General features: G+C 42.2%; 1 protein-coding gene across 1 annotated transcript; it reads left to right on the top strand.

Annotated features, from left to right (window-relative positions):
* Positions 1–5455: 5455 nt before the first annotated feature.
* LOC127300723 (uncharacterized) lies at positions 5456–12607 on the top strand. Its single transcript, XM_051330880.2, has 10 exons — positions 5456–5685; positions 5775–5947; positions 7286–7444; positions 8602–8751; positions 9200–9343; positions 9767–9923; positions 10293–10465; positions 10724–10779; positions 11177–11279; positions 12157–12607. The coding sequence occupies exons 1-10, from the start codon at positions 5484–5486 to the stop codon at positions 12244–12246; spliced, it is 1407 nt and encodes a 468-aa protein (XP_051186840.1). The 5' UTR covers positions 5456–5483; the 3' UTR covers positions 12247–12607.
* The last annotated feature ends 12802 nt before the right edge of the window (positions 12608–25409 follow it).

Raw genomic sequence — 25409 nt, 5'->3', positions numbered from 1 at the left:
TCGTCGCCTGACTCGAATAATGATGATGATCCCGAAAAATCGGAATCGACCGCTGATGATCCTGATGAATTCGGTATCACGAGACGGTGCAATCCTTCTTTTCCGACGCGGAAGTGGAAGCTCCCAAACTTCATCTCCATGGGCTCCTCCAGATACGCATATGCATTCACACGGGAGGGAGGGTGAGGAACAAAATCAACGAGACCAGTTTTGATCTGTTTACCTCCGTCCATCGCGTTGCTTGCCACCGAAGATGTTGACGATGTTGTCAAAGATGTTGACGATGCCATCGAGATCATCTCCTTGTCGCCTCTAATCCCCATGGTCGGCGCCAATTGACAATGTACTTGTCAATGCCTACAAGTTGTAGACTTGGGTTTCGCTGAAGTAGAGGGCAAGTAGATCTCGAAGGTTTCAGCCGAAAAGGTGCTCGACTGCTAAAAACTAGGGTTGTGTTGACAATGAGATTGATCCTTTCTTTGTCCCTCGAATCCCCCTTATATAGGAGGCGGAGCCGTGCGTTTCGTATTACACAAGTTACAAATGTCGGGAGACTCTTCGAGTTCGTCCCGTAAAGTTACAAGTCTCTTAATTCCTAATCTATCTCTGTTTACCATAGTCGATGCTTTAGTGGGCTTCCGGGCTTCATAAGCTTCGAGTCATGGGCCTTCAGTAAACCCCGGGTACCTTCTTCGGCAGGCCCATCTGGGATGCCTATGTCAGCAACAGAAATAAAAGCTATGATAGATACTATTTTTTGTGTTTTTGATATAATGAAGCAAACAAGACAAAGTAAAATAAACTAAGCAAAACTATAACGAAGTAAAGAGATTGGAGATGAGAGACTCCCCTTGCAGAAATCCTCTTTCTCTCCGGTAAAGGCGCCAGAAAAAGAGCTTGATGAGCGCAAATTGAACACCGTTGGGGAACCCCAACAGTAAGGTATGATGAACACAGTAGCAAGTTTTCCCTCAGTAAGAAACCAAGGTTTAATCAACCAGTAGGAGAAAGGCGTGACTTCTAAAGGTGTTGCTAGCTGACTTGTGGCAGGGCGCACAACCGGCGTCAACAACAACGTGGAACCTGCACACAACACAACCAAAATACTTTGCCCCAACTTACAGTGAGGTTGTCAATCTCACCGGTTTTGCTGAACACAAATGATTAAATGTATAGTGTGGAAAGATGATGATTGTTTGCAGCGGAATGAAAGAGAACATTGCTTGCAGTAAGTAAGCAGAACATGATGATTGTATCAGTGTAAAAGAAAGGACCAGGGTCCACAGTTCATTAGAGGTGTCTCTCCAAAAAGATAAATAACATGCTGGGTGAACAAATTACAACTCGACAATTGAAAGAATAAAGACCATACATGACAAGATGATTACTATGAGATTCGTTTGGGCATTACAACATAATACATAGACCGTAATCCAACTGCGTCTATGACTAATAATCCAACTTCTGGTTATCGTCCGAACCCCTTCCAATATTAAGTTGCAAGCAACAGATTATCGCATTAAGCAATGTGTGTAAAGTAAACAATAGAATTACCCTTAGATAAAACGTTGTTGTTTTCTCCCTAGTAGCAACAACACATCTACAATCTTAGAAGTTATTGTCACTCTTCCAGAAAACTAAAGGCATGAACCTACTATCAAGCATAAATACTCCCTCTTGGAGTCACAAGCATTTACTTGGCCAGACTATCTACTAGCAGCGGAGAGCATGCAAGATCACAAATAACATACGAAAAATATATACTCGATCTCAACATAGTATTCAATATTCATCGGATCCCAGCAAACACAACATGTAGCATTACATAAAGATGATCTTGATCATGATAGGTAACTCACAAGATCTAAACATGAGGCACAAGTTGGAGAAGACAACCATCTAGATACTGCTATGGACTCATAGTCCAGGAATAAACTACTCACACATCACTTCGGAGGCGGGCATGGCGATGTAGATGCCTCCGGTGATGATCTCCCCCTCCGGCAGGGTGTCAGGAAGAGCTTCAGAACCCTCCCGAGCTAGGGTCTGTGATGGCGGCCACGACGGAACTTTTCATGGATGGAGGCTCGGGTGTTTAGATTTTTCCCGAGATCATGAATAAATAGGCGGAAGGGCGAGGTCAGTGGTGGCCAGGGGCCCCATAGCATGCCATGGCACGGCCAGGCCTAGGCCCGCGCCATGGGGTGGTATGGCCGCCCTGTGGCGCCTCTTCGTCCCCCCTCTGGACTCCGTCTTCATTACGGTAAAATATTGAGTTCGGCTTTTGTTTTGTCTAATTCCGATAATATTTCATGTACAACTTTTCTGAAATACAAAATAGCAGAAAACAAGAAACTGGCACTGTGGCATCTTGTCAATAGGTTAGTGCCGGAAAATGTATAAAAGTGCAACGAAGTGTAAGCAAAACATATATAAATTAGTGTAAAACAAGCATGGAGCATAATAAAATATAGATACGTTTGCAACGTATCACTCCTCCTCGACGCGTCGGGGCCTGAGGCCAGAGCAGCAGCCACCACCGCAGGCTCCGCCGCCAAAGAGCGACGACGATTCTGATGGCAGTGGCGACTACACGACGTTCTACCGCCATTTTGGCATGTAGAACGCTATTTTATTAGTTTTTTATCTACTATATGTACGCCGGTTTGGAATATATGTACGAATTTAGCGTAAAATTAACGAACTAGCCTACATTATATGAATCCCTGTAAATTTCACCTAAATTTTACTATGTTTGTTTATTTATTTGATTGAATTCTATCACTGAATTCATAATTTCGCCTTGCTTCCCTGGGCTCGCCGATGAGAAACTGGGCCTTCCAGATCAAATGTTTCATTCATGCGGTGCTAGATTTTGGTGTGGGGAGTGCCAAAGATGCTATGAAGCCCCGATCAGACGACCCTCCATGATAACTCTCCGGGTGGCAGGACCAAAATGCGATTAGCCGATTATTGTGGATTTGATCGATGGCAGATAAATAGAAAATTAAGAGCATCTCCAGCCGCGTTCCCGAAAGCGACCCCCAAACATTGCCGAATTTATCGTTTAGGGGACGCGTTTTCTTCATGCCGCGTTTGGGGGACGTCGCTCCCCAGCCGTACCCCCCAAACACGGCCCTAAACTTATTTTTGATAGGGTTTTCGAAAACACAACCATTTTATTAAACATAGCATACAAATAAATATGTTAACCAAAATTGTTTTCAAATTAAAATACAACAAACAATAAAATAACTTAACAAATATAATATGTGAGGCCAGATCAAGGCGCCGCGACATTTTCTGATAATCCTTTGACCCTCCATATATGCTCAACGAGATAATTTTGAAGTTGCCCGTGAATATTGATGTCACAGATCTCTGCGTGCATGGCGAGGAAATCAGCAAAATCTGTAGGCACCTCATGATCAACCTCCACAAGAGGGTCCTGACACTCATATGGACCAAATGTCTCCTGACCTGATTCTTGCGGTCATCCTCGATGATCATGTTGTGCATGATCACACAAGCCTGCATCACCTCCCACATTTGGTCGTGAGACCAGCTTAGAGCAGGGTACTGGACAATAGAAAATTGAGCTTGAAGCACACCAAATGCCCGCTCGACATCCTTCCTGCAAGCCTCCTGTCGCGAAACAAAATGGCAATTCTTCTGACTTGATGGAGCCGGGATTGTTTTGACAAAAGTGGCCCATTTTGGACATATACCATCGGCTAGATAATAACCTTTGGTGTATTGGTGGCCCTTGATCTCATAGTTACATGGTGGAGCATGACCTTCCACTAGTTTGTTGAACACCACGTTGATGTCATTGTGTGATCCCGCCATGTCAAAGAACGAATGCCAAATTCACAGGACATAATCCGCCATAGTTTCAAGCAACACACTGCAATATCCATGACTCTCTTTGTATATACCTTGCCAAGCAAACGGGCAGTTCTTCCATGACCAGTGCATGCAATCGATGCTTCCAAGCATCCCAGGGAATCCTCTCGCAGCATTTTGTGCCATGACCCTTGTAGTCTCTTCTTTAGTTGGCCCTCTCAAGTAGTATTTGCCAAACTTTCCCACCACAACTCGACAAAACTTATACATGCACTCAATGGCAGTAGACTCACTCATGCAAAGGTAGTCGTCATGTGTCTCGATAGGTGCTCCGTACATGGCAGCAGTGCACTTATGAATCGACGAGAACCCGACAACGCCTACAACTTCGTGCTTCAGTTTGAAGTAGGGGTCGCACTCTCGAACGCCGTGGAGGATATTCATGAACAAACCCTTGGTCATCCTATACCGGCGCCGAAAATTGTCGGCCTGTGTCGCGTCATCTGCGAAGTAGTCGTTGTGCAACATGGTATGGCCCTCCATCCTCTGCCAGGCCTTCGACTTCTTTCTTCCCGGCCTTGATCCTCCGCGGCGCGGCCTCTTCCGCTTCTCCGCCTCGGCGTCAAGCATGTTCTGGAGGGACGCGATGATCGACAAATGCTCCCGAATGTCGTCGTCGAAGGCTTGCTCGTCCTCCAACAGTCGAATAATCATCTCGTCATCGCTATCCATGTATGAAGCAAAATAAAATGTTAAAATTCAGCCGCGGCAGAGGAGGCAACGAACATCGACCTATCACGCCTACCTGACAAGACGTCGAACACCTTCTGTGCGTGGAGGTGGGGCGAATTTGACGTCGCGTTCTAGGACACGTTAGTGAAGTGCTGGCGGCAAAAAGACCGGCGAGGGAGCCAGCCGACACGACTGTGCTCGACTCAGAAGAGATTTTCCGTCGAGACGACCGTCAAATCGAGTGGCGGTGGAGGGTGGGAGGCGCGAAGAGAAATAAAAGGCGGGAACCAACCGTTGTGGATGTGGTCGCCGACAGGTGGGAGCCCGCCTCGCTTTTCGTTGTGTCTGACGTGCTCGGAGCGTCCCCTGTGAACTAGGGACGGGCTCGGGGCACCGGACACCGTATTGAGCCACGCCGGACGGAAGGAGGCTTTGAGCCGCGCGGATGAGAAAGAAAAACTATTCGGCGCATCCCAAATACCTTTAGGGAAAGTTTCGCGGACGGAGATGGAGATGCTCTAAGAGCTTCTCCAACAGGAGCTGTATCCAAAAAAACGACTAGTTTAGCGCGTGAGAGATGCAAACTGATGCTCCAACAGATGATTTAACTGGTGCTGTAAAGTGGAGCTCGCTGCAAAAGCGCTATCTCGTGCGCTATATCTACTGCGCCAGAAAGAGGACGCGATAACAACTACTCAGTTTTAGAGCTCCATAATTTAGAGGTTCTCTCGGAAAAGAATAGCCTCACCCGCGAAACACAGATGAAGTTTGTAGCGCCAAAATTTAGTGGGACTGTTATTGAAGATGATATAATAGTGAGCGAGCAGTCTCCGCCCTTTCTCTCCGGTTCACTGTGCGCCGCTTCCTAGTTGCAACTCTCCGCCGTCTGGACGTCGGAGACGAAAATGACGGAAGAGGCATCGGCCGACGTCGTCCTCCACAACGCGTATGTCGTTACCATGGACGGCGCCCTCATGGTCCTCCGGAACGGCGCCATCGCGGTCGTGGGCGACCACATCGCTGCCTTGGGCCCTTCGGCGGACGTCCTCGCGGCCTTCCCCCGCGCCGCTCAGACCCTCGACCTCGCGGGCCGTATCCTCCTGCCCGGTTGGTGTTTCAGCGTCTCCTCCCAAACCTTAGGCCAATTCTGGGTGATGTTTTCATTTTGCTGCTTCATTCTTTGATTGCTATGCTAGGGTTCGTGAACACGCACGTGCACACGTCGCAGCAGCTCGCGCGGGGGATCGCCGACGACGTTGACCTGTTGACGTGGCTGCACGGTAGGATCTGGCCCTACGAGTCGCACATGACGGAGGAGGACTCCTACGCCTCCACGCTCCTCTGCGGCATCGAGCTCATCCGATCTGGGGTGAGCCAATCCTCCACTGCCACCAGTTTCTCTGTAATTACTAGTACTAGTTTGGTGCTGATGCCTGGAATCCGTAATCTTGGCTGCCTGATTGCGAATGCATCAGTGAAGACGATGCTTAAATCACACATGGATTCCGAATGTTGCTTTTACACTGGGTATTTGGTTGTACAGCTCCAGCTGTCGATGGCTCGGCGGAGTGTCTTTTCATTGGCTGTAGGGTTTCAGGCATAAAGGCATGATTCGTCAAGACTCAGAATAGAGCCCGGGCTGCCACTTGCTTGCTTGGTCTCTGCGTAATTTAACTGCAAGAAAGAATATTGTTTCACGGTGTTGCATTGTGCTCTGTTTTTAATGGAAATCTTGCAATGTGCTATTTTGGACCAAGGCTGATTCCATGTGAACCAAGGGCAGTTCCATTCCACCAGCAAATTATATGGGATTTGTGGCATCAGCTCTAAGAATCTCCATGAATCTTTGACACATTGGCTGACTTGGAGCACCCTGCCACCACCTAATGATTGCTTACTGTCTGGTCTGTATGCCCTTAGCATGTTGGAGTGAACTGTGCAATGTTAGACCAAGGGTTTCCAATTTTTCTATTTACTAGTTGATTTTTATCTGATAAGGGCTGCTTTATTAAACTCAAAAGTTCACATCAAGGCGATACAACCACAAATTTATAGTTGATAAGAATGCGTAAATTCATTCGTTGATCCAGAAGTCTCATTTTTCTTGTACTCAGTGGCACTAAAATATTAAATAGTTAGTACAAATCACTTTCTAAGCTGATTAAGTTCAATTTCTTTTGTGCTGTTAACCGTAAAGAAACCAGATTTAAGGCTTCAGGCTTGTTTAATCTTGTAGTATATCCTCTTTGTATCTTCATGGGTATGTAGTTGGCTCCTTGTGTAGGTTTTGGTGTGGGGTAAGTAGCATTTGTGTTGATTTTAGAATTATGTCATATCTTTCTTGTGATGGTCTGCAGATTTCTCTGCACTCTAAAAGTTGGACATTAGATAGAGGTATTTTTTTCTATGAGACGGGAATGCCTGAAGGCAATACCGAGCAGAATTATTTTTTATATTGTTTAAATCAGTATTTGGTATTGTGTTCATCTAGAGCTAATTCACAAACAACAACCTCGCATGTGTTTTTGGAGAAAAAGAAAGGAACGTCACGTGTGTTCTTTATAGTATTTCATTTTATATGTTGAATATGATTGGCCTGTACTCAGCTTCCTGAATGTCTAATATGCTTAAACCAGTTGCCACCCTGATGATTTCCACTGTCCCAAGATACCTGAACATTTTTTTCTTTGGTCATTTAATGGTGCAGGTAACATGCTTTGCCGAAGCAGGTGGCCAGTATGTTTCAGAAATGGCACGGGCAGTGGAATTGCTCGGATTGCGTGCATGCTTGACAAAGTCAACAATGGATTGTGGTGATGGGTTACCTCCAAATTGGAGTACTTGCTCCACTGATGATTGCATTCAGGTTTTTTCCTGCCCTCGGGGCGACTTTCTCTTGAATATTGTTAAATTCATTTGACTCAAGTCTTTCTACCAAACACATAGCACCTCTGGTTCCATTATTGTTCCATAATTTGCAATGTTGACTCATAATAAGAGTGACCGTGGCCCACATCTCTAAGTCCGCTTCACCTTCAGGGCCTGTATCATAGTACATGGGGACAGGTTTTCACTTTATCATTCTATAGGCATGTGCATGTGCACTTGTGCAGTATGACATGAGTCATTCGGAACACGGAATGCGTTGTAGCAGCAGCATCTTGGCCGTGGAAGCAGCAGCCACTTCAGGAGGCCCTTGCAGCTAGCCGACATGTCAATTGGAGTGCAGAAGCTGATCATGCTGATGACACGTAGCATCTCATGTGTTTATCTTGTTTTAAAGTGCATCTCATATATTGGTTAGCATTAATTTTATAGGGCTGGCCCTATTTTAAATGGCACAGCTGGTGAATATCCGGTAAGAAGAAATGAATTAAGCAAAATTAGCCCCTAATGTCCTACTGCGATCTTCACCTTGATCTGCTATTCTAAACTAACTCCTCCCCTAATCTGTCCCCTCATTCACCTACCACAGCTCTTCAAGTTGTCTCTGTCTGACCTGACCGGTGTTTATCCTGTTATGTACTAGTACTACATGATTCTCAGTAGCAAAAGCTTATGGAGCAGATTCCATTCTATTAATATCACACTATTAGTACCCGAGTCTTCATTTAGGAACAAAGTCACTCTAAGTACATGTGGTACATTAGATTCTATGTTTAGTTGTTTACTGCTGAAGTTAGACATATGCTGGTAGCTAATGGAAATTCAATGTCGATGAGAAGTTTGCCAGGAAATATAAACAATTCCTAAGTTTGAAAAATTAACAGAGAAGGCATGATTCAGTAGAAAACAAAGTAGGAAGGAATAAAGAAGGTTACCAAAAATTGTTACACTCAGTGGTCCTTGTTTTTCCTGTGCTACAGATATTGGGGATTGATCCTTACCACAATAAGGCTAATTCATATTTGATTGGTTTACATTTACCAAAATAAGATCCATCTAATTACAAATAAGTATGTGATTAATCTTCACATACTTGGCTGTTATGTGATGTGAATGACTTGCATTTCTTTTATGCAGTCGCAGAAGGATCTATATGGAAAACATCATAACACAGCTGATGGGCGTATCAGGATATGGTTTGGGCTGAGACAGATCATGAATGCGACAGACCGGTTACTGCTTGAAACAAGGGATGTCGCACAGGAATTAAATACCGGAATCCATATGGTAATAACATAAAGAAATTTATTTGTGCAACAAAGTTTTTCTCTCTTGTCCCTTCTGTGGGCAAGTCGTAGATCGTTATTGATCCTTACAGTCATTACAATCTGACTGAATAATGTGAATCATAAAACCATGGATAATATGAAAGCAAAGAAAGGAGAGTCAATGCTAAGGGCTTCTTTTGCGCATAAGTGCAGTTTGCCATTTGCTTCTCTACTTATACACTGGAGCTTGAAACCGTGGAATGATGAGATCAGTTACTTTCGTCTCCTATTTTTAGACTACTATTTGAGTTCCCTGAGAATTTTCTTTCTTAATTTAGCGGTATCTGTTCCAATACTGTTTTTGAGGGTCTGAACCCGAAACAAGTATAGTGTTTTACTGTCCAGTAGAAGTTTGCAGCCTAGCTGTAGTAAATTGCTTCAACCTTTGGTTTTTATTATTTTTGCAGCATATTGCGGAAATACAATATGAGAATCAGCTTGTAATGCGGACCAAGGAAATTGATCATGGGACAGTTACATATTTAGAGAAAATAGATTTTCTGAGAAGCAATTTGCTCGCTGCACACTCTGTTTGGTTGAATGAGCCTGAGGTGAGTAAGGTTCTCCACAATCGGATTCTACTTTTGCATTAAGTACCATGATTGTACTCTAAGAACGTGTGGAATACACAATTTATGACTAGGTTAAACTGTATGGCTGTTAACTGTAGGAAGGTTGCCCCTGTGTATGTTCAGTTATGCCAGAAGTCATCACTATACAGAATCAGCATATAACCTTTTGCCGCAGCTATACGTGCTTCTTTTACTACCTTTTAATTTGTTACTACCTCTGATCCAAATTAGTTGTTGCAGGTTCACAACATTAGGCAATATTTTGCCTAAATCTGGGACAATTAATTTGGATCAGATGGAGTAGTTTAAATTCCTTACCATGCACTGTCTACCTTATGATAGACTGATAGAAATACGAAGTATAACTTTAGCAAACTTTTCATTTGAGGTTCTCACTTTCAGATAAGTCATTTTTCAAAGGCTGGTGTCAAGGTTTCTCATTGCCCAGCATCTGCAATGCGGATGCTGGGGTTCGCTCCTATTAAGGAAATGCTGGATTCTGGTGTTTGTGTCTCTCTTGGTACTGATGGAGCACCAAGCAATAACAGAATGAGCATTGGTATGCTTAATAATTTCTCTATGAACCCTTATTAATTATTATGAGTCTGCCTAGCTTTCGTCTTTATTTGATACCCATCGACAGCGACCTAGTGAATGGGGGTTCTGTTGAGTTTTCCATCTAATATTTTTTGCCTTTTCAGTTCTTTCATGATTCTTTTGAACACATAAATATTTCATTGCATGCTATACATGTATAATACATAATGCTCTCCATAGTGCGTCGTCCTTTTATTCTCTGAATAATAGTCGTGCTATATTTTTTTGTTATGTTCTGTGTCCATGTACCCATCGAAATAGTTGTGCAGATGTTATGCCTAAAAAGATGTAGTCCACTCTATAATTTACAACATTACTGTGTGCTATACAGTTGATGAGATGTATCTAGCCTCCCTTATTAACAAAGGGCGTGAGGCCTATATCAGTGGTACAACAAACCCAACTGCACTTCCTGCTGAGACTGTGCTGGCGATGGCTACTATTAATGGTGCAAAAGCAGTTCTGTGGGATAATGAAATAGGATCACTGGAGGTTGGCAAAAAGGTGCTGCCCTAAGCTGCTATTTTTGTCATATGTGGTGTTTGATAACTCTGGTTTGTGCATTCGCTTTGGAAGTGGATTCATCTCTACTGTTTAATCATCTTAAATTAAAACTCGTTAATATATTTGGAGCACATTCCCTGAATAACATATTGTCTTACGGAACCACATAAGGATCTTATGGCCAGATTATGGTTTCCTAGAATGATCAAATGGTCCAGATCTTTCAATTTTTGTTTTACACTAGATATTTATTTGCAGGCTGACTTGATAGTGGTGAATCCATTTAAGTGGTCCATGCTTCCATTACATGACAGGTGCGCACCACTGCTATCATTTGTTGTTTTCAAGATCAAACTGCTGTATTTTTGTAGCGAGTTCACATAGTTCTATTTTAACTCATTGACCAAGCATCCTGTGTGTGCAATCCATGTTTAGAACATTGCAATAGCATCTGTTCATATTCTATCATGAAGAATTATTTGTTTTATATACAGGATTGTCATAATACATATGACTTTGTTACTTTATATATTTTAAATTCTGTAGCCTACGTACAATGCAATGTTGTAAAGTTAATGAACTTCCGCTCTGTGTTCTGGCATAAAATCAAAAAGGAACTTATGCATACTCAACCTTAGATTTTGTGGTAAACAAAATGTGGCAATAAGGAATGCAATTTGAAATCATGACATATTTTTTATGCTATTACAGCATTGCCAACATTGTTTATTGCATGCGGTCAGAAAATATTGAATCTGTTATGTGCAATGGTCAATGGATTATGAAGGATCAGAGGATTATGAACTTAAATGAGGTAAATCGCTCCCTATCGTTATCTTATTAATATTGTGATGGAGGCAAAATGTACCAGGATTATTTCTACCACTTGAAACCTTCCACTTTGCAAAAAGGCTATAGGAGGGTGGAGAGCTGTAGTTTCATGCAACATTTCTCTGTGGATGGTACTCGTTTTGAAATTATACTTTATTTATTTTCTTTTGCTAGGGTGGTACTCTGAGTCTTCCTGCAGACATGTACCCCCTATGTTCCATATTATGGGGTCTATGGAAATTAATTGCTTCAGCTGGCCGAAACGGCAAGCTGCACGGTTACGAGTTAGGTAAAATTTATGGGAGGTATTTTGGGAAGAAATCGGTCGGGAAGTTTATACACCTAAAATTGTGGAACAAGTGGGAGAAAAGTTATGCCCTATAATATGAAATGGACAAAGTATCAACAATGGAGCCAGGGCTGGACTCTTCTCATAGAAAAAGGCCGGTTCAAAACACTCACATAATTTATAATACTCCCTCCGATCCATAATAAGTGTCGTGGTGAGGCACGACACTTATTATGGATCAGTTTGAACTAAAACCACGACACTTGTTATCGATTGGAGGGAGTAACAACCATTTCATTTTTCTTTTGAAAACTGTGCTGTTGTGAAAGTCTGAAAGATGAACCAACAGAGCAGTTTCGACAAATAATGTTGTGTTGCCGCCTTGGCTGCTCAGCATGTCACTATGTCAGCAACTAGTTGGAGTAGGGAAAACAAAGCAATGCTGGAATATTCATGTGCTGAAAAAAAATGCATTTTGCCAAGCAATGCTTGTATCCCATAAGCATAGCTGAGATTAAGATATACAACACTGATGGTGCTTCTGCTGCTTCTAATTTTAACTCTGGTCTAGGAGGAGGTAATTTCGGTGGCGGTGAAAAGAGCAACGGTCCTCCTAGGGCGAGCTGGGATCAACCTCCCCGAAAGGATGAACCACTTGTGATATTTACCATGCTCTTCATGCATAACCTCTTGTGGTGCTGGAGATTAGGCTGCAGCTGTATGCATGTTTGGCAGCGTTGTCCCTCTTGTATGGTGCTGTGATGCTTATAGAGACCTCGCCATGGCACAATGGCTGCAGCAAGACTTGCTTTCCGTATAGCCTCAAATAATGTGTTGTATCTTGTCCGCATTTTAGAATAGAAGTTGCCATGGAGGTTTGTCTGTCACTGCCATGACGAGTGAGGTGGTAAATGGTTGCTTGTGGAGGATAAACAAACCAGAATGTTGCTTGTGGAGGACAAACAAACCATAATGTTGCTTGTGGATGGTTAAAATGGAAGGAGAAGCAAAAACTCATCTCATCTCCGATTGCTGGCCTTCATGTCAACAGGTACAGTTGTAGTTACAGCTGGCGTGGATGACCATATCTTGAATAGCACCAGTACAGCGCATATAGTTGTGAGACTGTTCTGCTAAGAACTTGGAGGAACTTTTCTACCTCCTCTCTAGTCTTAGAGCATCTCTAGTAGAGTCCATAAATGGGCCAAAACCGAAAAATAACCGTCAGTTTAAGGGTTCGGGCTAAAAAATGGCGCCGATCAGTTACCGTAAAAGGGCCAAAACCGAAAAACTTTTTTCGGGCCGAGAGCGAAAACCCAAGTCGGCCTGTATATTTTTTTTCCGAACAGGGAAATATATTAACACTAAAGCTTAGAGTACAACATTTCTCGACGACAAAGCGTCGAGTGGGGATCAAAGGTGCCTAAACGCACAACATGAAAGAAAGATGATCTAAACACATGTAGTTGATACCAAAGATTGCATATGAAGCCAAACAACGATCGTTCATCTATCGACAACCCGGATTCGATATTGTTGCATCTGTAATCTTCAAGGGCCTCCATCGTGCTCCATAGACGGTCTATCCGGCGTATGCACTCGAGGCTTAGGTGGATTGAGCTGAAGATTTTGATGAACCATCACCAAGCTCAATCTCAGCGGGTCCCCGCCGATAAATCTGGGGATCAACGACAGAGGTGTTGTCGTCCAACTCTGGTGACACATCCCGAACGGCATAAGGACGACATCTACAAAGTGATCATCTGGCAAGTAAAACAATGTGCCTTTTGAACTCATCAAGAATATATCCTGCACCCCTAAAGTGTTGCCACCATTGATAGTCTTGCAAGCATATAGGCAATTCCAATATACTTTCAGCCTGTGAATCCCCTTTGTTGTGTACGAGTAAAACTGATGGTTTTGCCGCTCTTGAATCTTCCTGGTTGTGTGCAAACAAATTTATCTGGTAAAGCTGCATCAGTTATATTAGCATGGCTCCACAAGTTCACACTAAGCAATCTAATTTCAATCTGACATTTCCAACAATGAGCAGTAAATATAACATGTCTGAAGCACAACCCAGGGATCTTCGCCGAGGTACCTACCTATCCTCCCCATCTATTCCGTAGGAGGTATTGCATGCGGCGTAGCTTGTTCATCCGAATCGTCAAGGCCTGCGAAGCCAATTCGAATTACTTCAAGCAACGTAGGAATGCCGCCGGGGTGATGGGTTTCAACGCGTTCCAAAAACTCTCTGCTGCCATGAGGGTCATTGCGTATGGCATCTCTGCGGATTACACCGACGAGTATCTTCGAATTGGCAAAGATACTACATCGGAGTCGGTTGTTTGGGCCAACCTATCTCCGAGCTCCCAATGAGGATGACACCAAACGATTGATGGAGATAAATGAGAAAAGAGGTTGACCGGGCATGCTTGGTAGTCTTGATTGTATGCATTGGACATGGAAGAATTGTCCAAAGGCATGGCATGGTCAGTACCGTGGCAAGAGCAAAGATGCAACCATTGTACTTGAGGCCGTTGCATCACAAGATTTGTGGATTTGGCATTGTTTTTTTGGTTTGCCGGGGACACTCAATGACATCAACGTGCTGCAAAGGTCCCATTTGTTTGCCAAATTAACAAATGGGGAAGCACCCACTTGCAACTACAAGGTCATGAACAATGAGTACACAATTGTATATTACCTAGCCGATGGCATCTATCTGGAATGGGCAACTTTTGTTAAGTCTGTCAAGGATCCTCAAGATAGAATAGAAGCTAAATTTTCCAAAGCTCAAGAAGCAGCTCGCAAGGACATTGAGAGAGCTTTTGGTGTTTTGCAAGCAAGGTTTGCCATTGTTCGTGGCCCAGCCCGATTTTGGGACAAAAAAACCCTTGTCAACATCATGACATGTTGTGTCATTCTTCATAACATGATCATCGAGGATGAAAGAGAGTTGAGCTTGGCCTGCTTCTATGACAATGTTGGCACCCGAGTGGAACCCGAACGCAATCTGGATCGCATTGAATCTTTTCTTAAAACTCATCGGCAGATTGAGAATGCCAATACCAATGCCCAGCTCGTCTATGATCTGAAGATGCACCACTGGCAACGACATGGCCGTCGCCTTTGATCCTACCATTCCATTCATTTGTTTGTCACATGTATCATTGTTGAGACATTTGTTCATTTGTCCAATTTTTCGAGAATTGTTGTAATTTGGTTGAGACATTTTTCATTTCTTCAATTTTTCCAAAACTGTTGTAATAGTTTGGTTCTGACTATTGTTTATGTGTTGTAATAATTTGGATAATTATTTGATTAATTATGATCGATTGTTGTATGTGTTGCATATGAATTCTATGAAAAACCTTGCCTTTACGGGTTCGGAAGCCGCTAGCACAGAACAGTGCCCGTAAACCAAAACTGTAAAACAGATTACAGTTTTGGTTTACGGGCTCTGTTCTGCGCCAGCCATTTTACGACCCGTAAACACGAGTTCGATGCACTGAACTCCAGGTTTTCAGTTCGCGTTTTTACGGGCTCCGCTAGAGATGCTCTTATACCCTTTGTGGAGGTTCTTCTCGCAACCTGTCACCCGTGGCTGATGTCCTCCCATGAACCGTTGACTTTTGGAACATGTTATAGACGTCCTCCCATGAATACTACTTACATTATACTGTATTAGCGAGTAGTTTATCTATCTGTGTACATCCACTGAAACGAAAAACTTACAACACAAGAGTTGTGTGTAATGATGAGGTGAAGCTACTCCTGTAGGGATTCGTAGCATAGAAAACAAAAAAATTCTACTGCAAGAACGAATAACAAGCCAAGATCTAATGTAGTATATGGTAGCAACGAGGTGAAGATAATCATACCCTTGAAGATCGCTAAGCGTTAACGAGATTAGATCTCGTGGTTGATGTAGTCGATCACTTGCCGCTTGCAAAATCGCGTAGAAGATCTTGACGGTGCCACAATCGGGTAGTATCTCCGAATTCGGTCACACGTTCGGTGTTGATGACGACGTCTTTCTCCCCGTTCCAGCGGGCAGCGGATGTAGTAGATGCTCCTCGGAATCCCGCCAGCACGATGGCGTGGTGGCGGTGGTGGTGGAGATCTCCGGCAACGCTTCGCCTAAGCACCGCGGGAGAATAGGGAGGAGGGGAGTGGCTAGGGTTTGGGGAGAGGGGGCACTTGGGGCGCCGGCCTTGGTGCCCTTGGGTGGTGCGGCTGGTGTGGTGGTTGGCCCCTCCCTCTCCCCCTCTTTATATAGGTGGAACCCCCTAGGATTTGCCTAAAAACCGAATAAGAGTCCAACTCAAAACCTGCCATATGGGTGAAACCTAGGGGACGTGGGATTGCTCCCTTTCCTTCCCCTATGGCCGGCCAAGGTGGTGGAGTCCACCATGGACTCAACCTTCCCCTTTGGTTGGCCGGCTAGGGTTGGTGGAGTCCATCCGGGACTCCACCTTCCATGGTGATATCTTCCGGAAGGTTCTAAAACATTCTAGCGTCTTCCATAAATGCACCGGATCATTTCCAAACTTGGAAATTGACTTCCTATATATGAATCTTATTCTCCGGAACTCCTCGTGATGTCCTGCATCCCATCCGAGACTCCGAACAACATTCGAACTCCATTCCATATTCCATATCTACTTAAAACGATATCAAACCTTAAGTGTGTCACCCTACGGTTCGTGAACTATGCGGACATGATCGAGACTCCTCTCCGATTAATAACTAATAGCGGGACCTGGAGATCCATAATAGCTCCCACATATTCAACGATGACTTCGTGATCGAAAGAACCATTCACATAAAATAACAATTCCCTTTGTCTCGCGATATTTTACTTATCCGAAGTTTGATCGTCGGTATCTCCATACCTAGTTCAACCTTGTTACCTGATAAGTACTCTTTACTCGTACCGTGATATTATATCCCTTGTGAGTCAGTCACATGCTTGCAAGCTAATTGGATGTCATTCCATCGAGAGGGCTCAGAGTATATATATATCTGTCATTTGTCAGAGCGAAATACACTGTTTATTGTCTGCAAAATAATCAAGATATCGCATGTTTCTTGTATGGGGAAGCTGACATCGGGGACCCATGAGCCAGCAACGTCGTCAACGTTTTAAAGGCGGTAGGGGATCGAAAATAAAAAAAAACAAAAATCAGTTGGTAAAAAATCCAACAAAAGAAAACATTTATCGTTCTGAGAGGATGACATGCGGGACTCATGAGGCAGCAGCATCCTCAACGTTTATTATTTATAGAGGCTGATATGTGGGACACGTGAGCCAACAGCGTCGACAACGTTTTAAAGGCGGCAGGAGATCGAAAGAAAAAATAAGCCAAAAATCAGTTGGTAAACAAAATCCAAGAAAAGAAATATTTATCGTTCTGAGAGGATGACATGCGGGACCAATGAGGCAGCAACATCCTCAACGATGCCAAGGCGGTAGGGGATCAAAAGAAAAAAAGGAAATAGCCGCAAATTAATTAGGGGTCAAAATAAATCCATCAAAGGAAACTTTTATTGTTCATAGAGGATGACATGTGGGACCGACCTGCCAACAACGTCCTCATCGTTTCAAAGGGGGCATGAGAGAAAAAGGCAAATAGCCAGAAATTAGGGGTCAAAAATAACTCCAAGAAAGGAAACTTTTATTGTTCGTAGAGGATGACATGCGGGACCCATGAGCCAGCAGCTTACTCAACGTTTCAAAGGCGGCATGAGATCGAAAGAAAAAGGCAAGTGACAAAATATCAGGAGCCAAAGATAATCCAAGAAAAGAAACTTTATTGTACATAGAGGATGACATGCGGGTCCCATTTAGCAACAGTGGTCTCAACGTTTCAAATGCGGCTTGAGTTCAAAAGAAAAAGTAAGTTGATTGTACATAGAGGATGACATGTGGGTCCCATGAGTCAGCAGCTTACTCAACGTTTTCAAAGGCGGCATGAGATCGAAAGAAAAAAGCAAGTGACCAAAAATCAGGGGGTGAAAAATAATCCAAAAAAAGAAACTTTTATTGTATATAGAGGATGACATGCGGGTCCCATTTGCAGCAGCGGTCCCAACGTTTCAAATGCGGCTTGAGATCAAAAGAAAAAAAAGTAGCCAGAAATTAGGGGGTCAAAAAAACTCCAAGAAAGGAAAGCTTTATCATTCATACACGTTGGCATGTGGGACCTATGAGCCAGCAGGTTACTTAACGTTTCAAAGGCGGCAGGGGATCAAAAGAAAAAGGAAATAGTCAAAAATCAGAGGGTGAAAAAATATCCAAGAAAAGAAACTTTTATTATACAGAGGATGACATGCTGGTCCCATGAGCCAGCAGGTTCCTCAATGTTTCAAACGTGGCATGAGATCGAAAGAAAAAGACAAGTGACCAAATATCAGGAGCCAAAAATAATTCAAGAAAGAAAGTTGATTGTACATGTCATGGACGATGGCGCAACCAAATATTTGGTTAATTTTATGATGTTGTATACGCTCATTATTTTTATAACAATTATATATATTTTGTAGTGAAAGCGTTAGATGTTGTAAGGTTTATATGTGCGTTTGGTACAAGTTCGATTTTTTCTCAAAATTATCGATGTTACATACTCTCATTATTTTTGTAACAAACACCTGTGATTTTTGTTGTGAAGACAAACACGAGATGTTGTAAGGTTTTCAGGACGTTTGCTGTAAATTTGTTATTTTTTCAAAACATTTGATGTTGTAAATACATGATTATTTTGTTGTCATAGTTTATGTCTTTTGTTGGAATAGCAGGTGATTTTTGTTGTCAATTAATCTGTAGCAAAACAAAATGTTGTTAACCACTTTTCCATTGGTAGAAACATATTAATTTTTGTTGTAACAGTTTGTGATTTTGGTTAAAGCTCCTGGATATTTTTGTTGTCAATCAAACTACAACAAAAAGATTGTTGCTTAACCACCTTTTTTGTAGCATTATATTTTTAAAAATAATTTCACTGTAATATTGTAATAGTATATACTTTTTATATGTGGTGTAATGAATTTTTGTTGTAACTAGTACAAATGCCCATGCGTTGCTACGGGGTTCTTAAATTTCATTTCTAAATGCACATATATAATTCACAACTCACTATGAAAATTAAAAATAAATCAGAGATATCATAACGTACTACAACATGATAATACCGAACACAATAACAAGATAAACATTGTTGTGCATCTGCGTGGTTCCAAGTTCTAGATCTTCTTGTTAGTCTTCCGCGGCGAGTCCCACGTCTTTGTTCTAAGCAGTCATAACTATCAAACAACACTTTGATATTCATAAATATTCGAAGACAACCCTGGATCGCAGCCTTTTGTGTTCAACATATAAAAGGGCTTAGCAAATCTTCAATAACGGCTGCAGTTGATACGCGCGAAGCACACGTCCGTTGGGAACCCCAAGTGGAAGGTATGATGCGTATAGAAGCAAGTTTCCCTCAGTATGAAACCAAGGTTATCGAACCAGTAGGAGCCAAGAAGCACGTGAAGGTTGTTGGTGGAGGAGTGTAGTGCGGCGCAACACCAGTGAAACCGGCGCCAACGTGGAACCTGCACAACACAATCAAGATACTTTGCCCCAATGTAACAGTGAGGTTGTCAATCTCACCGGCTTGCTGAAAACAAAGGATTAAACGTATCGAGTGGAAGATGGTGTTTGTTTGCAAAGAACAGTAAAAACAATGATTGCAGTAGAATGTATTCAGATGTAAAAGAATGGACCAGGGTCCACAGTTCACTAGTGGTGTCTCTCCAATAAGATAACTAACATGCTGGGTGAACAAATTACAGGTGGGCAATTGACAAATCAAGATTCAATACATATCAATGATGATTACTATGTGATTTAATCAGGGCATTACGACAAAGTACATAGACCGCTATCCAGCATGCATCTATGCCTAAATAATCCACCTTCGGGTTAGCATCCGCACCCCCTCCAGTATTAAGTTGTAAACAACAAATAATTGCATTAAGTATGGTGCGTAATGTAATCAACACAAATATCCTTAGACAAAGCATCGATGTTTTATCCCTAGTAGCAACAACACATCCACAACCTTAGAACTTTACATCACTTTGTCCCAGATTCAATGGAGGCATGAACCCACTATCGAGCATAAATACTCCCTCTTGGAGTTAGAAGTATCAACTTGGCCAGAGCCTCTACTAGCAACGGAGAGCATGCAAGAACATAAACAACACATATATGATAGATTGATAATCAACTTGACATAGTATTCTGGATTCATCGGATCCCACCAAACACAACATGTAGCATTACAAATAGATGATCTTGATCATGTTAGGCAGCTCACAAGATCTAAACAATGACAGCACAAGCGGAGAAGACAACCATCTAGCTACTGCTATGGACCCATAGTCCAAGGATGAACTACTCACGCATCAATCCGGAGGCGGGCATGATGATGTAGAGCCCCTCCGGTGATGATTCCCCTCTCCGGCAGGGTGCCGGAGGCGATCTCCTGAATCCCCTGAGATGGGATTGGCGGCGGCGTATCTGGAAGGTTTTTCGTATCGTGGCTCTCGGTACAGGGGTATTCGTGATGATGGCTTTAAGTAGGCGAAAGGGTAGGTCAGGGGGCACCACGAGGGGCCCACACCATAGGGCGGCGCGGGCCCCCCTCTGGCCGCGCGGCCCTATGGTGGCGGCGCCTCGTCGCCCCACTTTGTTATCCCTTCGGTCTTCTGGAAGCTTCGTGTAAAAATAGGACCCTGGGCGTTGATTTCGTCCAATTCCGAGAATATTTCCTTACTAGGATTTCTGAAACCAAAAACAGCAGAAAATAGCAACTGGCGCTTCGACATCTTGTTAATAGGTTAGTGCCGGAAAATGTATAATAATGCTGTAAAGTATGTATAAAACATTCAAGTATTGTCATAAAAGTAGCATGGAACATAAGAAATTATGGATACGTTTGAGACGTATCAGCATCTCCAAGCTTAGTTCCTACTCGCCCTCGAGTAGGTAAACGATAACACAAATAATTTCTGAAGTGACATGCTACCAACATAATCTTGATCAACATTATTGTAAAGCATATGAGATGTATGGAGTGATCTGAAGCAAAAGATTGCTAACAAAGATAATGACTAAACAAATGAATCATATATCAAAACTTTTCATGAATAGTACTTTCAAGACAAGTATCAACAAGACTTGCATAAGAGCTAACTCATAAGCAATAAATTCAAAGTAGAATGCATTGAAGCAACACAAAGGATGATTAAGTTTCAGCAATTGCTTTCAACTTGTAACATGTATATCTCATGGATATTTGTCAACATAGAGTAATATAACAGGTGCAATAAGTAAACATGTAAGAATCAATGCACACAGTTAACACAAGTGTTTGCTTCTAAGATAGAAAGAAGTGGGTAAACTGACTCAACATAAAGTAAAAGAATGGCCCTTCGCAGAGGGAAGCATGGATTGCTATTTTTGTGCTAGAGCTTTTGTTTTGAAAACATAGAAACAATTTTGTCAACGGTAGTAATAATTCATATGTGCTATGCATAATACTTCCTACAAGTTGCAAGTCTCATGCATAGAGTACTAATAGTGCTCGCACCTTGTCCTAATCAGCTCGGATAACACGGATTATCATTGCATGACATATGTTTCAACCAAGTGTCACAAAGGGGTACCTCTATGCCGCCTGTACAAAGGTCTAAGGAGAAAGCACGCATTGGATTTCTCGCTTTTGATTATTGTCAACTTAGACATCCATACCGGGACAACATAGACAACAGATAATGGACTCCTCTTTTAATGCTTAAGCATTCAACAACAAATAGTATTCTCATAAGAGATTGAGGTTGTATGTCCAAACTGAAACTTCCGCCATGATACATGGCTTTAGTTGGCTACCCAATGTTCTTCTCTAACATATGCATACTCAAACCATTTGATCATGATAAATCACCCTTACTTCAGACAAGACGAACATGCATAGCAACTCACATGATATTCAACAAAGGTGTAAAAAGTTGATGGCGTCCCCAGAAACATGGTTACCGCTCAACAAGCAACTTATAAGAACTAGAACACATAGCTACATATTCATCACCACAATAGTTTTTAAGCTATTTTCCCATGAGCTATATATTGCAAAGACAAAGGAATGAAATTTTAAAGGTAGCACTCAAGTAATTTACTTTGGAATGGCAGAAAAAATACCACAAATAGGTAGTTATGGTGGACACAAATGGCATGGGTTTTGGCTCAAGGTGTTTGGATGCACGAGAAGCATTTCCTCTCAGTACAAGCCTTTGGCTAGCAAGGTTGTTTGAAGCAAACACAAGTATGAACAGGTACAGCAAAACTTACACAAGAACATATTGCAAGCATTATAAAACTCTACACTGTCTTCCTTGTTGTTCAAACACTTTACCAGAAAATATCTAGACCTTAGAGAGACCAATCATGCAAACCAAATTTCAACAAGCTCTACGGTAGTTCTCCACTAATAGATTTAAACTACATGATTCAAGAGCTTAAACATGATCTATGAGAGCTCAAAACAATTGCCAAGTATCAAATTATTCAAGACCATATGAAGCATTTTCTGATTCCAACCAAATAGCAATCAACGAAGCAATTTTCAGCCTTCGCCATGAACATTTAAGCATAACTAAGAACACAAGTGTTCAAATAAAAAAGCGGAGCGTAATATCTCCAATACAAGGATGGTGGGATCCAACTTTATTCAAACCAAAACAAAAACAAAAGCAAACCGACGCTCCAAGTAAAGAACATAAGATGTGACAGAATAAAAATATAGTTTCACTAGAAGTGACCTGATAAGTTGTCGATGAAGAAGGGGATGCCTTGGGCATCCCCAAGCTTAGATGCTTGAGTCTTCTTAAAATATGCAGGGATGAACCACCGGGGCATTCCCAAGCTTAGACTTTTCAGTCTTCTTGATCATATTGTATCATCCTCTTCTCTTGACCCTTGAAAACTTCCTCCACACCAAACTTAAAGCAAACTCATTAGAGGGTTAGTGCATAATCAAAAATTCATATATTCAGATGTGACATAATCATTCTTAACACTTCTGGACATTGCACAAAGCTACTGAAAGTTAATAGAACAAATAAATCCATTCAACATAGCAAAAGAGGCAATGCGAAATAAAAGGCAGAATCTATCAAAACAGAACAGTCCGTAAAGACGATTTTTTCAGAGGCACTTAACTTGCTCAGACGGAAAAACTCAAACCTAATGAAAGTTGCGTACATATCTGAGGATCACGCACGTAAATTGGCAGATTTTTTTGATTTTTTTAGAGAGAGATCTACGCAAATTCGTGACAGACAACAATTCTGTTTCTGCGCAATAATCCAAATCTAGTATCAACTTTACCATAGAGACTTTACTTGGCACAAAAAACATGATAAGGAGAGGTTGCTACAGTAGTAACAACTTCCAAGACTCAACAATACAGTAGTAAAATAAAAACATGGATTATCTCCCAAGAAGTGCTTTTCTTTAACGCCTTTCAGCTAGGCGCAGAAAGTGCAAATCAAGTAACATCTAGAGAAGAAGCATCAACATCATTACCTCGGGAGTTGGGAGTTTTCTCAACAATGCATTGTATCTGGTCTATGTAAGTAACTCCTCTTTCATTGCTCTTAGGCTTACTATTCTCATCAAACAAATTTTCAGGAACAAGCCAAGCATAGTTATTTTCTAGAGCTTCATGGATCCCTAGGAGCTTACTAGGTATTGGTACTTTAATCTCCCCCTCACCATTGACATTATTAGTGTACTTTAATCTATCCATGTCCTTCTTTTCAAGTGTTTTTGCAAAATCAGTATAAAAGGCAAGCCTCTTATGCTTAATAAAAACTTTTCTAGCTTCTTTAGCTATATCACCAAATTCTCTAAGAAGGACCTCTAAAACAAAATCCATCTTTTCTCCCATTTCCATATCATAGAGTGTATTTCCATATCATAGAGTGTAAGAAACATATGTTGCATTATTGGATTAAGATTAACAAATCTAGCCTCCAACATGTGTACTAAAGAGGCAGTAGCAATTTCATAATTAGGAGCAAGTTCTACCAAGGATCTATCTTCAAAATCTTCAACTATACTAACATGAGTGAAAAATTCTTCTATATTATCTCTTCCAATGATAGACCCTTGCCCTACCGGTATATCTTTCAGAGTGAACTTAGGAGGAAGCATGATGAAATAAACAAAAGGTAAATAAAGTAAATGCAAGTAACTAATTTTTTTGTGTTTTTGATATAGAGCAAGTAAACAAGACAGAAAGTAAAGCAACTAATTTTTTTTTGTGTTTTTAATATAAAGCAAACAAGACAGTAAATAAAGTAAAGTAAAGCAAGACAAAAACGAAGTAAAGAGATTGGATGTGGAAGACTCCCCTTGCAGCGTGTCTTGATCTCCCCGGCAACGGCGCCAGAAATTTAGCTTGATACGCGCGAAGCACACGTCCGTTGGGAACCCCAAGTGAAAGGTATGATGCATATAGAAGCAAGTTTCCCTCAGTATGAAACCAAGGTTATCGAACCAGTAAGAGCCAAGAAGCACGTGAAGGTTGTTGGTGGAGGAGTGTAGTGCGGCGCAACACCAGTGAAACTGGCGCCAACGTGGAACCTGCACAACACAATCAAGATACTTTGCCCCAACGTAACAGTGAGGTTGTCAATCTCACCGGCTTGCTGAAAACAAAGGATTAAACGTATCGAGTGGAAGATGGTGTTTGTTTGCAAAGAACAGTAAAAACAATGATTGCAGTAGAATGTATTCAGATGTAAAAGAATAGACCGGGGTCCACAGTTCACTAGTGGTGTCTCTCCAATAAGAAAAATAACATGCTGGGTGAACAAATTATAGGTGGGCAATTGACAAATCAAGATTCAATACATATCAATGATGATTACTATGTAATTTAATCAGGGCATTACGACAAAGTACATAGACCGCTATCCAGCATGCATCTATGCCTAAATAATCCACCTTCGGGTTAGCATCCGCACCCCCTCCAGTATTAAGTTGTAAACAACAGATAATTGCATTAAGTATGGTGCGTAATGTAATCAACACAAATATAATTAGACAAAGCATCGATGTTTTATCCCTAGTAGCAACAACACATCCACAACCTTAGAACTTTCTGTCACTGTCCCAGATTCAATGGAGGCATGAACCCACTATCGAGCATAAATACTCCCTCTTGGAGTTACAAGTATTAACTTGGCCAGAACCTCTACTAGCAACGGAGAGCATGCAAGAACATAAACAACACATATATGATAGATTGATAATCAACTTGACATAGTATTCTGGATTCATCGGATCCCACCAAACACAACATGTAGCATTACAAATAGATGATATTGATCATGTTAGGCAGCTCACAAGATCTAAACAATGATAGCACAAGCGGAGAAGACAACCATCTAGCTACTGCTATGGACCCATAGTCCAAGGATGAACTACTCATGCATCAATCCGGAGGCGGGCATGATGATGTAGAGCCCCTCCGGTGATGATTCCCCTCTCCGGCAGGGTGCCGGAGGCGATCTCCTGAATCCCCCGAGATGGGATTGGCGGCGGCGTCTCTGGAAGGTTTTTCGTATCGTGGCTCTCGGTACAGGGGTATTCGCGACGAAGGCTTTAAGTAGGCGAAAGGGTAGGTCAGGGGGCGCCACGAGGGGCCCACACCATAGGGCGGCGCGGGCCCCCCTCTGGCCGCGCGGCCCTATGGTGGCGGCGCCTCG

The sequence above is a fragment of the Lolium perenne genome, chromosome 5 (genome assembly GCF_019359855.2).
Source record: "Lolium perenne isolate Kyuss_39 chromosome 5, Kyuss_2.0, whole genome shotgun sequence".
NCBI classification, from domain to species: Eukaryota; Viridiplantae; Streptophyta; class Magnoliopsida; order Poales; family Poaceae; genus Lolium; species Lolium perenne.
Note: the sequence above shows the minus strand (reverse complement) of the source record. Positions and strands in the feature narration are given on the sequence as shown.